This window comes from Ptychodera flava, chromosome 14 (assembly GCF_041260155.1).
Source record: "Ptychodera flava strain L36383 chromosome 14, AS_Pfla_20210202, whole genome shotgun sequence".
Classification (NCBI taxonomy): domain Eukaryota; kingdom Metazoa; phylum Hemichordata; class Enteropneusta; family Ptychoderidae; genus Ptychodera; species Ptychodera flava.
Window position 1 is genome coordinate 1,391,366 of NC_091941.1, and position 15,514 is coordinate 1,406,879.

The 15,514-nt window shown below is 35.0% G+C and overlaps 1 protein-coding gene across 2 annotated transcripts in view; it reads left to right on the top strand.

The window, feature by feature from the left end:
- Nucleotides 1-13,988, top strand: part of LOC139148910 (endoribonuclease Dicer-like) — a 40,094-nt gene extending 26,106 nt beyond the window's left edge. Inside the window, exons 13-14 of one of the 2 annotated variants that reach the window (XM_070720361.1) lie at nucleotides 11,744-11,819; nucleotides 13,281-13,988. In XM_070720361.1, the coding sequence (XP_070576462.1) occupies nucleotides 11,744-11,819; nucleotides 13,281-13,434 (230 nt within the window). In that variant the 3' untranslated portion in view covers nucleotides 13,435-13,988. The remainder of the gene's footprint in view (nucleotides 1-11,743; nucleotides 11,820-13,280) is intronic. The other variant, XM_070720362.1, reaches the window with a different exon arrangement.
- Nucleotides 13,989-15,514: the final 1,526 nt, after the last annotated feature.

Below are 15,514 nucleotides of genomic sequence, written 5' to 3' on the forward strand. Positions count from 1 at the left end.
CCCCCTTTTATCAAATGGTACACCCCTGATGTATTTTGTGTGCCATTAAACATGCAGTGTATTTTAGTTTAAGATGTCAATCAAGTTAGGTAAGGATTTGAAAGGAATAGTCAAGTTCACCACAGTTTAACTTTATCTCTTGTGTCATCATCCTTGTGTAATTGGTTAAGTTTGTAAGTTGCTCCAGATGTGGATGTACCAGCTGTTCTGGAAGAAAACAATGTTTACTTTTCCCTATAGGGTTTCTGAGTTAATGATTGCATGTTGAAATCTCTCCATGTATCTGGTGCATGGCAAAATGTAAATATTGATTGCATGTTATGTATTTCAGTCTATGTCAAATATTGTAAATGAAAAATCAAGAACAGTTTGCGTGTGCTTGTAAAAGATAACATGTATGTCAATACATATTAAACTGCCTTGCAGTTTGATTGTCTTAAAAATTATCACAGAATTAGAAAACGAAAAGAAACTAATCAAATTGCTGTAACATATTCACCCTCAGTGTCTGTAGGCTATACTTAACTATTTTATCATTACATTCAGCTTTTTGTTATATCTTTATCACTCTCCGTGGGCCTTAGGCACACTTGGGGTCAATGTCATCACTCTGTGCCAGTCTGTGAATGTCAGTCTGTCTGTATTTTTTAGGCCCATGTTTGTTTTGATAACTTTATTTGGTATATAGGGATAACCTAGCAATACAATTTTTTTGACAAAATGTGACATGACTTCGGTGACCTTTGACCTCAAATATACATATTTGTCCATCAGTAACCACAAGTGCTACACCCTTCATGTATGGTATGATGGGACACCTTATGATGCCACATATTGTACCTCATTAATTATGTGCATATCTAATTTTGAGCAAGCCAATAGAGCCAGAGGTCTGATTTTTGATATATAGGGATAACTATAGGAGAGAATTTTTTTTGACAAAATGTAATGTGACCTCGGTGACCTTTGACCTCAAATATACATATTTGTCCATAACTCAGTAACCACAAGTGCTACACCCTTCATATCTGGTATGATTGGACACCTTATGATGCCACATATTGTAGCTCATTAATTATGCACATATCTCATTCTGAGCAAGCCAATAGAGCTGGATGTCTGATTTTTGGTATAAAGGGATAACTATAGGAGAGAATTTTTTTGACTAAATGTCATGTGACCTTGATGACCTTTTACCTAAAATATATGTTTATGTCAATAAATAAGTAATCACAAGTGCTATGTCCTTTGTATTTAGTAGGATGGGAGACCTTATGACAACATACGCTTTACCTCATTGATTTTGCACACATCTAGTTCTGGGCAAGTGAATAGAGCTAGAGGTCTGATTTTTTGGCATATGGGGATTAATTAGCAATATAATTTTTTTTTCAAAATGTCATGTAACCTCAATGACCTTTGACCTTGATTATACATATATATGCATATCTCAATAACCACAAGTTCTATACCCTCCAATTTTGATAGGATATTAGACCTTAAGATGTCACATCTTGTACCTCATTTATTATGCGCATATGTATTTCTTGGCTGTCCAATACTGCTAGAGGTCTGATCTTTTTTCCCGATTTAGAACCATAACTTAGACATGCCTCATGTGTTTCAAATTGGGAACAACGACATAGACCTATTTGCCCATAGATCTCAACATATACACTCCAGTGATACTTCTTAATGACCACATTTCCCTGCCCCATCAAGACTAATACTCCTATTACAAGTGGGGACTGTCATTGTCAATGACTTGTTTAGTTAATGGTTGTATCACAGTATTCGATATTTCTAATTCTGTATTTTTCCATTTTATGTTCTGAATAAATACATTAAACATATTTCACTGTCTCCAGTACACTACATTTAAGTATTTTCACTTCATGCACTTTATCCCTTTCACACATGTTCAAATATCTGACCAGAGAACAAACACTAAATAGTCCAGGATGGGAGCTATAGTGTCATTGACGCTATTTTTCTTTGTAGTCAACAAGAACTGTGATGGCATCACCTAGCCGGTCACACACAGTGCTTAGAAATTACTTTAAATATAAACTAACATCATTGATCAAACATCTAAAAATCCGCATTAATATCAACCTTACCAATTTTAGGTTTTCATCATGTCATCTAAAAGGCATGTATTAGGTGTAAATAGGCACCAATGGCATTAGTTCCTACTCACTATGCAGACATCAAGAGTTCTTTTCTAAAACAGAACTCCAATAAATCTAAATTCTTCAGTGGCCAGATTGCTCAAAAAGTGTGATCTTTTGGTCAGATCATCATTGACAAATTGAAGAGGTCATTTTGGAGTTGTCTCTGTTGTACAGACAATGCACCTTTCTATGAAAAAAAAATTGTGTTATTCTGATGTTATATGGCTTGTGCTCACTGTTTTTGCGTTCAAAATTAAGAGGGACTGTGTTGAAACATTCCTCTGCTATGCATGTTGCTAAAGTTGACCTCCAGTACCTAAAGTTTCAGACCTTATTTACTTTTGTCATTTTTGTTTTTCTGGTTTAAATATTTCTTGAATGGACCAATTCAAACCAAATATGAGCACACTGTCCTTGACAGTATTTTTGTGTGAATTTCACCATGTATAATTAGACCCTTGGATCTGCAAATACACCAGTATAGTGATCATTAAATGCAGTCACACTGTCCTTGACAGTATTTTTGTGTAAATTTCACCGTGTATAATTAGACCCTTGAATCTGCAAATACACCAGTATAGTGATCATTAAATGCAGTCTCTACCTGGCAGTATATTATTGCCATTTTGAATAAAGTTATGTTGACAAAGCAGTTCATGAGGCAGATCAAATGGCAATTTACAGATGAAACTTCAGAACAAACGTGTTTGTTACATGTACAACATAGCTGGTGGTAGTGGACATCACTGTAGGATGTGGTGGACTCTTATTCATCTTTACGCAATAGCATTGCAGCAAAGAGTGTGTGTAGCTACCTTATCACTGAATATGGCAGTCTCATCTCGTTGGAATTTCTAGTTCTGAATTCACAAATCATGGTAATGAGCTTCACAAAAATTGAGTTGTAGTATTCACACTTCCCCCTCCCCTCCCCCCCCCAATAAAACAACAACATTCACATTCTCTTGCGCTTTTTTAATGGGGAGAATAAATCTGAAAGGTCATTGCACAACCGCAGACAAATATGAACTTGACAGTATTCTGTCTAAAAAAATGTGACATTTTGTAATTTCTAAAATAGCATGTGTATTGTGTATAGGCTTCCATCAATTTTTTTTCTGTCCACCAATTTTAATCCTATGCTGCACTGCTTTCCAACTTTGTAAGTACTGTCGATACACAAAGCCAGCAAACTGTTGTTGACATCTCTTGCAATAGCCTCATGCAAGCCCATTTAATTATTAATAAAAGTCTTTATCACTGAAGGCTTCTTGTTTAATTATATTTTGGGACAAATTCTGCTTTGTCCTTTTGCACTATATAGAAATAAGTGTGCATATAAGCTGCTTCCCATTGTTGCTGTAAGATATTCTGTACATTGCTGATAGATGTTTTCTTTAAATTTGACGTTTCCTCCACATTGTCTGTGATCAGGAATTCTAACAATGCATACTTACGGTATCTTTCTCCAAGGAGAGTCCAAAGCCATATTTTTGTTCTATACACTAAGATCACTAGTAGTAATACATATTTCAACTGGCAAATACCATTATATTGCAGAAGGCATAGACAATTCAATTACAATAGTCTGACTCTGATTATTGGATAATGAATCACTGCCAATAATCTTTCATTGTGATTTAACGAATTGAAAGTGAAATTAAGTATGGATGGCAATTGCTGGATGACTGTTGATACAATTTCATGGTTTCTACTAGGTTTGTAAATGCGTGCATTCATGTCATTAGATATGTTAAGAAGTCTCATTTGCTTGTAAGTTTTCAAATGACTGCACTCATCAGAGGTTCAATTAATGCAAAATCCTGGGTATTTGACGCAAAATTATTCTGAATACACAAAAAAGAAATTGATGTCTGTGTAATCTAATACGTATTCATTGAAAAAATGTCATCCTAATCACCTTGACAACAATGCATTCGGCCTGCGCTGCATGGCTGAATGTGTAAGACTAAAATAGAACACATGCGCAAACACTGCTTGCAAGTGAAATGTTTCATAATATTGCAATATTGTAAACATCGGCAGACCACAACTTTTCGTGCAACATTGTATCTCAACATCACAAAATGTTAGGTCAATCATTAATTAACTTCTGTACAGACAAAGGATTCTAGACAGGCTTTATAGAAAGCTTATAGAAATATGATGTCAAAACAAAATAGTCTAACTCATTCAAGGTAATAAAATAACCAGGTCACATAAACACAAAAATGACAATTTCAGAAAGGACCAACATGAAGCACGTATGTAAGAAATACGTGGTGGTACCAGGTGTCCGGGAGGGCAGGAAATTCACATGCTAATCTGATCTAGGTTGCTAGTAACACAATACTGGTTACTTTACTGTTTATGAGTGACAAGCTAGAGTCTGTCATGCGGTATTAATGAGGTCACATGGGACTTTGACCATCTTCTGCTTTTTGTCAAGCCTTTGAATATACTTAGTCTGTAGTAAAAGAGTTATTTCTGTGATCATGAAGTCTTTATGTTGCTCAACAAATGTATATCATGACATGAATGTTGACCTGCCACAGCCAAGTTCCAGGAACTTGTGGAAAAGACTGTCCAAGTTAAATTAGGATATGTATGATATCTGGTATGTTTTTACAAAGTGCATTCCTGTTGTGAGATATGGGGAACAGTCTTATGGTAATATGCATCTTTAGAGTGAAAGACTTAACTTTTGCTCAAACTTTCCTCAATGAAACTTTCGACAATTCTCTTACCAAATCAAGAATAAAAATCAGGGGTCAATGTGCAAACTTTGGTACTAGAGAGACAAATTACCTAAGATTTCCCAATACTTGAAATTCAAAATGGCAGCAGTCCCTGTGTTAACTCTATGGGGTAAAATAAAATTTTCAATTTTTTGAAAAACTAAGATGGTGAAAACTTCTTACACCAAGAGCTTTCAAATGAGCCTCCACAAGTGGTAGGTCAGAAGAGAATTGATAAAATTAAAATCAGGGCTCGAAATTACATTTTATCCTGGCAGTCATTTTGACCACCACATTTTAAATTTGGTGGTGATTTTAAGGAAACTGGTAGTCAATATTTTTTTTTGAACTGAATCATATTATCAGGCTTTTTGTATTCATGAAAAGAGAGGTCAATGTTATGGTGGGAGTCTCTGAACATGGCTGTACCCAAAAAATACATGTCTGTACAGTAGATAAAAAAAAATTATACCGATGTTGGATAAAAAAAAACTGATTTTGCCAACAACTTCTCACTACTGACTCGTGCTTTATTTGAACCCAAATAACATGCAAACAGGTGGCACAATTCGTTCATGTTGTCTATCTTGCAATTGTATTTTGTTACTTGCAAGAGTTCCAAAGTGATCGCTGTGTTGTCTAATGTTTTGTAATGATAAGTAGAAGGATTTGAATTTTTTTCCGTTGCAAGAAATATTTGCATAAATGTTGCAAAATGAAATTTAGTTTATTGGCACCCATGAAGGCCCTGCGCCACAAAAAGGAACGAAACATTGTGTATCAATTTCTTCAAGGCCAATTGCAATGTTGTATTGATGAAACGGTGCCCCTCGCCATGCCATCAGACAAACCGGCAAGCGCTGAAATACTAATTTTTTTTGCATGGTGGTCAAAAACCAGTTACAGAATTTGGAGGTCAAGCGTGTCAAAATAGTGGTCATTTGACGCAAGACCACCGCTAATTTCGAGCCCTGTAAAATGCCCAAATTTCTTTTCCTGAGGTGACTTCTACCTTATGTTCAGTATGTTTTTATATTATTAGCTCATATTTGGTTTTGTATATAAATACCAAAAATAGCTTATATGATGATCGGTGGCGTCTAGTATGTCTGATATTTGTGGGTATGTATGTGCGGATGTATGTCCGTCACACACAAAGGCTCCCATACCGCCAGAGCTACCATCTCAGTATTTGGCGTACAGGTAGATGCAGGGGTTGAGATGTGAATTTGTTCAAATGAACACATCAGTGTCAAAAATGTGCAAATGAGGTAAGAAAAAGTGAAATCCTGCAAATGTGCAGGCCAGTAAGAAACAGGCCAACTCCACTGATCTTGAATCATTTCCTGTCATTGTTTATGAACTGTTACATATTAACAGACCTGATGAAACCATAGACAGTAGAGGGGGGAAGACTGTCTATACTCAAACTAAGAGGGGCTTGTTTCTGCTATGCATGTTGCTAAAGTTGACCTCCAGTACCTAAAGTTTCAGACCTTAATTACTTTTGTCATTCTTGTTTTTCTGGTTTAAATATTTCTTGTTGTTTTTCTGGTTGTACTGTGCAGAAATCATTGTCATAACATCAAAATAGAATTTTCCTCCACTGAACAGATAGAAACAACATTTATTGTTGATCATTGGTAACCCATACTGGTATATACCAATTCAGATCAAATTTGAGCGACACCGTATAATTGCGGTATTTTTTTATTTTATTATTTATTTTATTATACCTTATTTAACATGGGTAGCCTGGTAAGCTTTGGTAAAGATGCTTAGCTTGCCAGGGCCCTCAAATGACTATACATACTGATACAAAGCAGAACTAAGTGAAAAATGACAATCCAAGGTAGCACAATACAATGCAAACAAAAACAGTGGAATAAACCAGTACACAAAAGACAAATGAACGTACACATTGAACGACAACAACAAATAGACAAGATAATAAAATTCAAAACATTAAATTGTTCCCAATCAGCTTTAAGGTAACAAGTTTTAAAACTACTCAATGAGTTACTATATCTTGTATTTAAATTAACATTATTCCTCTGTTTGGCACTATTTACAGTAAATCCTCTGTGGTAAAAATCCTTATTTGTGACAAGAACCACCTTAGATCTTGTAACTCTTCCCTGATCAATTTCAGTAAAAAAAAAATTTCATATATTGTGGCACAAGATTATTTAAACACTTAAAAACCAGAAAACTATTCTTATAAATCATTCTGTCTGGTACTGTGGTAGTGATATTATTTACGAAGCATTACACCTTGCATCACTCTGATAGCACGCTCTTGAATTTTGTACAACCCTTTTATAAACATGATGCTTCCCATTAATGATAACCGTAATCCAAGTGTGGTAAAATGTACCTATTATGAAAAAGTTTTCTTGTATTCATAGGTAAAACATGTCTTATTCTCCGAAGGAAAGCAATATTACTATTTCCTTTTTAGCTCATATTTGGTTTTATATATAAATACCAAAAAGAGCTAATGATGAGTCTAAGTGGCGTCTATGTTGTATATTTGTGGGTATGTGCGGATGTATGTCCGTCACACACAAAGGCTCCATACCGCCAAAGCTACCGTCTCAGTATTTGGTGTACCGGTAGATGTAGGGGTTGAGATGTGAATTTGTTCAAATGAACACATCAGTGTCAAAAATGTGCAAATGAGGTAAGAAAAAGCGAAATTCTGAAACAGGCTTGAAACAGGCTTACTCCCCTGACTTGAGTCATTTCCTGTCATTGTTTATGAACTGTTACATATTAACAGACCTGCTCAAACCATAGACAGTAGAGGGGAGGAAGACCGTCAGTAGAGGGGAGGAAGACCGTCTATGGTCAAACTAAGGGGGGCTATGCTATGCATGTTGCTAAAGTTCTCCAGTACCTAAAGTTTCAGACCTTAATTACTTTTGTCATTCTTGCTTTTCTGGTTTAAATATTTCTTGTTTTTCTGGTTGTACTGTGCAGAAATCATTGTCATAACATCAACGTAGAATTTTCCTGCACTGAACAGATAGAAACAACATTTACTGTTGCTCTTTGGTACCCATACTGGTATATACCAATTCTGATCAAATTTGAGCGACACTGTATAATTGCGGTATTTTTAAAAATCTTGTCACAGTGCTGTTTCCATGTCAGATTTTCATCAACAAGCTTACCAATAAATGAGTACATTCAGAATATGAGGGGTGATTTTGAACTGCCATATCTCCAGTCATCCTAAGCATTCTACTGCAGCAGCAGAATATATTTATTCCCCACTCCTTTCCTTAACCCCTTACATCCATACAGATCCATCTATGCTAAATAAAATAGTATATGGAAGACATGATGCTTCCATGTTTGTTATGATTAATGAAATAAATTAATAGTATTGTTTTGTTTCAAGTCAAAAAGTCTGTCAGCTTTGTCCAACTGTCGCACCTATTTGGGCTTTATGTGACTTGTTTGTAAGTCTTGTAAAATGTACCCCACTATAATGACTCATTCCATTTCACAAAAACTCCATATTTACTAAAACTTTGTTCACTTGCAAATGAGCTAGTTAGTGACAGGGACAATGTACCGGAAATCAATGGTGACATGATAACTAGCAATCTTTCATCAAAGACGGAGTATTCGTAATATGTCACTGAAGTTGAAATCTACAAACTTGTTACTACTTTTTCCTGGAATGGAAAATGAAAAAAAAATGGAGTGATACCAAAGGACATCTCAAAGGACACACTGGCAAATTTGAACAGCCAGTGTATCGTATAGTGGCAGTGAGATCACAGTAATTGGACATCCAGGAATCAATAGCCAAGATCCATTGTGTCAATGTCACTACATCAGTCAATTTCATAAACATTGAAAATGTGTTGAACAATGATTTTCACCATGGACCTGAGGAAGACTACTTTATCAACCTTTCTACAGAAACTTTATTCCTCTTCAAAGTATCCTACATGTAGTTGCACTTATAATTTAGCTACAAGTCTCTGGTGTCATCTGCCCATGTTTCAAATCTAATCCACAGGATGTGAAATGGAATATAATTTTTTGTACAAACATCAGTAACTTCTGAGCTTTCTGTTTAGGATGGCTGTAAAGGTACTGTTTGATCTGGTTTTGTCCATCTTACCATGGCATACATGTATGCTTTTGTCTATGTTACAAATGTACCATGGCATCTGAGCTTCTTTACTAACACAAGCCTATTAGCAATATTTAGATGTCAGCATGTATATTTTACTGTCTTGTGCATTCCAGGTCAAAGGAACAGGTCTGTGAACTGTCGGAATATATCATTCCAGTATCAAATTCCTATTGTCAACCACAATTAATTGGTTTTTCAGTGTGGGCTCATCCTTAAACTTGCTTCAACTTCTTAATATCAAGAGAAAGGTGGCAGCATTTTAGTTCTTGTATTTCATTCTTTTATTTCCATAATATTTTAACCTTCAGTTTTACAAATTTCAAATTTTTTCATCAATGAGTTGTTTTTTGAAAATCGTATTAGTACTTAAAATGTAATGCTTGCCCATTGCCTGAAGGGATACAGTATGATTGTTATGTTTTTCATGAAATCCATCCAGACAACTGTACTGTACCATAGCAGATATGGAAAATTGAGGTAAATGAATTTATGATGCATCAGTTAATCAGGTATCTTGTACATGTAAGGTTTCAACAAGCAACTAATTCTTAGAAGCTGACATTACAAACATTTTAAGTACATGAAATGATTCATGGAGAAGAAACACTGTAACATTGAAATATTGATTAGAGTTGAGTAGTGAATATTGAAGATAAAAAACAAGCAGAAGCAATCAGATGTCAAACACTGTGCAATATACAGTGACAATAGTATGAGCAGTGACCAAAATTGAGGAAATATCTTCAAGTCAGAAGGACCAAGTGTGGTTGACAAAGTCCAGGTCCTTCATGATAACTGTCAGTCCTTTGGAATAATAGTATGTTTGGATTAAAATTGAGCCCAAAGCCTTTCATATCCATGTTTTGCTGAATACTGATAAACATCTTGACTTTATTTGTATCAACAAACAAAGTCAAATAAATTACTGTTTATCTTGAACATTTATTATGGTGCAAGCAACAAGAAGAGTTACTGAAACAGTTGTGTAATACATGGCAACACCATCAGAGTCTGATTATGTTGCCATGTAGAACCCAATTTTCAGTACTGTAATGGAAACATTTGTAAAGCTATCGCAGATGATGGAGATAAACTTCCGCTTTTCCATTTAATCTTGTATCCCTTCTTTCTGCGTGTACATAATCATAAAGATGGTTTGGTGTGCATGCTTTGTCATTTCAGTATGCACCCTTTTTGAACACTAGGGGATGACTTCTGAACAAAATCCTTCAAGAAAGGACTGGACAAACATAGGGTTTACCAGAAAGCTCAGCTTGGTAAACTCAGACTGAGCAACATGATTTAGTAGATGTTCAATGACAATGTGAGAGAACTCTTGATTATGAATGTCAAAGGTTGCTTATAATTCCCACAATGAAATGGTTTTGAGAATTATTTGGAAGAGGATGACCTACCTTAAACTCATAAACTCAAGCCAATTGTGTCTTACTTGCGTAGCTACTGCACTAATCGAAGAGAAAATATCCCAAGAAAATGCATTGTCTCTGAAACAAATGTAGACCAACTAGTTCTTAGCATAGTGGACAAATTTAGGATTTTATATATATATATATATATATATATATATATATATATATATATATATATATATATATATATATATATATATATATATATATATATATATATATATATATATATATATATATATATGTGTGTGTGTGTGTATATATATATGTGTGTATATATATGTATGTATGTATGTATATATTATATATATATATATATGTGTATATATATGTATATATATATATATATATATATATATATATATATATATATATATATATATATATATATATTATATATATATATATATATATATATATATATATATATATATATATATATATATATATATATAAGTTCGAATGTGGATTTTCAGGTTGTCCCAGTGTTGTCGGTGGCATGGTTATGATATATTCGTTATAGGGTATTACACACGTACCAATCTGCTGGTTCAAATAGTTTATTATATCTGCAGATATATATATATATATATATATATATATATATATATATATATATATATATATATATATATATATATATATATATATATATATATATATATATATATTATATATATATAATTTGGGTAAGCTGTAAAGACCTTCAACATGGCAAAACATGGAAATATAGTCAGTCTAAGACCACTCAACTTACGTTAATTTTATATACTGAATAGTTTGAATTAAACCAATGAATTTTGAGAAGTGTTAAAATTTTGTAGTATCATGCCAACTAGATCATTTACTGGTTTGGTCATACATATGCATAGAAGTGAAGTGATTTCAGATTTGATATAATTTGGTGATAGAAACTGTAACCATGAATTGAATTGAAGTGAAGTGATTTTAGATTTGATACACGTGTTATTTGGTGATAGAAATTGCAATCATTTTAGAAGGATCCTCAATATGCTTAGCAACAGAGATTGTACCCACGGCAAGAGTAAGAAGACAACCGTTGTTGTATCAACTTTAGACTTTATTTTGAATTCCTTATAACCTCTCTTTGAAAAAAAGGTGCATATTGCCATGCAGAACTTGTCCTCTTTGCATTTCTTTCTTATCACTGAAACAGCTGATATTTCTTGTCTTGTATTGATATTGATATTTATCACCACATCTTCTCATTCTTTATGATTACAGAGAAGTACTCAGCAAAAGTGCCAATATCACCAGTGAGAGAATTACTGGAGATGGAGCCAGAGACAGCTAGATTTGGGTAAGATAAAATTCCTACTTGTTAATTGTCTCATTGTAAAATTTGTGGCCTTTGAAGAAGTCTCATATACAAATTGTAATACTCTTTTCAGGAAAATGTTTTCAAGTCAGTATAGGTCATCAGTATATGCCACACATGGGTGTATATGAACTCTGTTCAAATTGGAGTTCAGTGTCATCTGTGCTGTTTATCCCTGGTTTCAGTTTTAATGTTATTATTCATGAATTTTTGCTGTTGAATTTGATAATTGTTCAGAAAAAGATAATTGCAGCGCTTGTCATTTGACTTTGGAGTTTCAGTGTTTGGTACACATGGATTTTTCTTGACTGTGAAGTACAAGTTATTTTAGTCAAACACACAACATCAAAGAATAAGTTGAATGCTGCTTGTTCTCTTATCATACATAATGTTAAAAAAGTAAATGCACTGTAGCAGAACTTTGACCTTTCGGAAAAGTGATTTTTTCCCAGACAAGGCATTTGATATGTCCCTGTGTTTATTTGAGCAAGTCTTTGACAAAAATGAAAACATCTAAGTGTGACTTTGGATAAATTGTTGCACTTTGGTCAAGTGATTCTTTGTGTTGGACGCTAAACAAGAAATCTGTGCGTGTTGAACAATTAAACTCCAAAGTCGAATGACAAGCGCTGTAAGTTACATGTATAATCATCAATCATCATTAAACTTGAAAATTTCTGCATAAATTCTTTACACAAGGTGCAATATGTTCATTTAAGCAATTAGGTAAAACTTCCCATGCATATGAGAGGTTTATCTTGTGTACCAGCCACTGGTGGTGTCCTCCTGTGATATGACAAACCTAGAACTACCAACACCTGAACAATAAGCTCCCTGTATAGTGCAGATATATGCCGTATGAGACTTACCATACATAATGATATATAATCCTCAAGTACATGTATTGATTTTGATCAAAGTGGGAACATAGTTTTGCTGATGGTACTTTTGTAATATAGAATTTCACCTTTGGTATTGAGGAAACCTGTCTGTTTAGGGCATGTTTGATGTTCCCTGACATTTCCTCCTCAGACAGATCACCCAGAATAACTTCCAGTCAAATAGTTGTCAGCTCCTACCTCCTTTTGAAAAAGAAATTCTGAAACAGGAAAACCAGATAAATGTTGAAAAATATAATTATGAAATTGTACCAAAGCTCTTTGATGTCAAAAATGTTTAAAAGCTGCCCACTGTCTGTTATACTACATGCATGGATGTTATGTGTGAAGATTTGATGAGGCAGATTAATTTATTTTCCAAAGAGTAAAGAGTGCAACTGTAATTTTTTTCCCATTTCCCTCTATTTTGATAATTGATGAGAGATATGAATGTCATTCATGGATGACCACATTCAGACATGTCATGTTTTATTTGGAAGGCCATGACATAAACACAGTAGCAGTGTCTCTTAAAGTTCAATCCTTTTTATTTCCCTTGAATTAGTTTGCCTGAGAAGACAATGGATGGCAAGACACGGGTTGTAGTGACAGTGGCTGGCAAGGGAACATATCGAGGGATTGGACGTAATTACCGCATTGCAAAATCAGCTGCTGCAAGGAGAGCTCTTCGTTCACTGAAAGCTAAGAAAGATCCTTAGCTTAAATTACCACCTCATGGCTTTCGTCAGGTCGAAATCAGATTTATTTTGATGCTGATGGCAGGATCATGTGAACGCTAATTTTCACTAGTCTTTAAGGACTTTATTCCATTTCAGATTCAGTTTATGATCTGCTTGTTTTAGTTAATATTGTGAAATTTTCTAATGCCAGAAAACAAATCAATATAGAAGACATTTTCAAGATTTTTATTAAATCAAGAAGTAGGAGCAGATATTGGGGTAGTTATTAGGGATGGGATGAATCAAGGGCAAGTATTTGAGTGACATCCATGACACACAAGCACAGAGCTCTTAGTGACATCCATGACACACAAGCACAGAGCTCTTAGTGACATCCATGACACACAAGGACAGACTGTGCTGTGAGTGACATCCATGGCACACAAGGACAGAGCTGTTAGTGACATCCATGACACACAAGGACAGACAGTGCTTTGAGTGACATCCATGACACACAAGGACAGTGCTTCGAATGACATCCATGACACACAAGGACAGAGCTTTAAGTAACATCCATGGCACACAAGCACAGAGCTGTTTATAGTGACATCCATGACACACAAGGACAGACAGTGCTTTGAGTGACATCCATGACACACAAGGACAGTGCTTCGAATGACATCCATGACACACAAGGACAGAGCTTTAAGTAACATCCATGGCACACAAGCACAGAGCTGTTTATAGTGACATCCATGACACACAAGGACAGAGCTGTTTATAGTGACATCCATGACACACAAGGACAGAGCTTTAAGTAACATCCATGGCACACAAGCACAGAGCTGTTTATAGTGACATCCATGACACACAAGGACAGACAGTGCTTTGAGTGACATCCATGACACACAAGGACAGACAGTGCTTTAAGTGACATCCATGACACACAAGGACAGAGCTGTGAGTGACATCTACAAGCACAGTACTTTAAGTGACATCCATGACACACAAGGACAGTGCTTCGAGTGACATCCATGACACACAAGGACAGTGCTTTGAGTGACATCCATGACACACAAGGACAGAGCTGTGAGTGACATCTACAAGCACAGCGCGGTGAATGACATCCAAAACATCAGTCAGCTTAGATCAGTGCAGTGTTTGAGTGGTATTTCAATCACACTTAGGCTAGCATATAAATTTCAATGTGCTGATACATGTAATTCCCATTTTACTGCATATGTATATTTCAAACAACAACATGGTTTGTACAGAATTGATCGCAATAAAGTAGGAACGTCACATGCCAACTTTTGGTCCTCTTTTTATTACAACATCAATTTAACAAATATTAGCAGCTTTCTGTCGCACAAAGTTTAAGAATGGATACTACAAAATCATAATTTTGGTTTTCCAGGACATGCACGAAATATGGGAAATTTCCTGAAAATCTAGATTGCAAGTGCACATGCATAATATCAGTACTACTTAAATAACAAATTTCAAAAGGGATGTCCCAACCAAATAATAGCTGCACAGAGACATTTCATCAATAAGTTTTTGGCAGCAAAGAATTCTTATTGAATTACATCACATATGACATACCTAGTGCATAATCATCAAGTACTGCTGAAGGGGCACCACTATCTATAGCTTTATCTTTGGGACTGAAAGAGAATAAATGTGAAGTATTCATAACCTTAGAGGCATATGTCCTTATCAAATCTATCTCTTTTATACTCTCAGTGAGTCCCCTACTGGTTATGTTTTCAAAGATCCTACAACAAGTTAGGATACTATGTCATCATGGACTCCTATTAAGCTTCTGTCCCCGTTGTTCAACCATCTGTACATGCATAATATTGCTACCATGGGAACCTGCAAGATGACTACATCAGGTTTACCCGATGAAATAAAAAATGCTGAGAATTCTGACTCACACATTGTACCTTTCAATGATGACGACGAAGAGCAATGGCCATGTGGTTGTTTCTCAGTATTTCAAGACAGCACAATGACAGTGTGTGCCTGGAAAGACACAAAAGTGGTGGAATTTATGAGTATGACAGTCAGTGTATGTAGGCCGAACAGACAGCAACTGATGTGTCAATATAAAGAT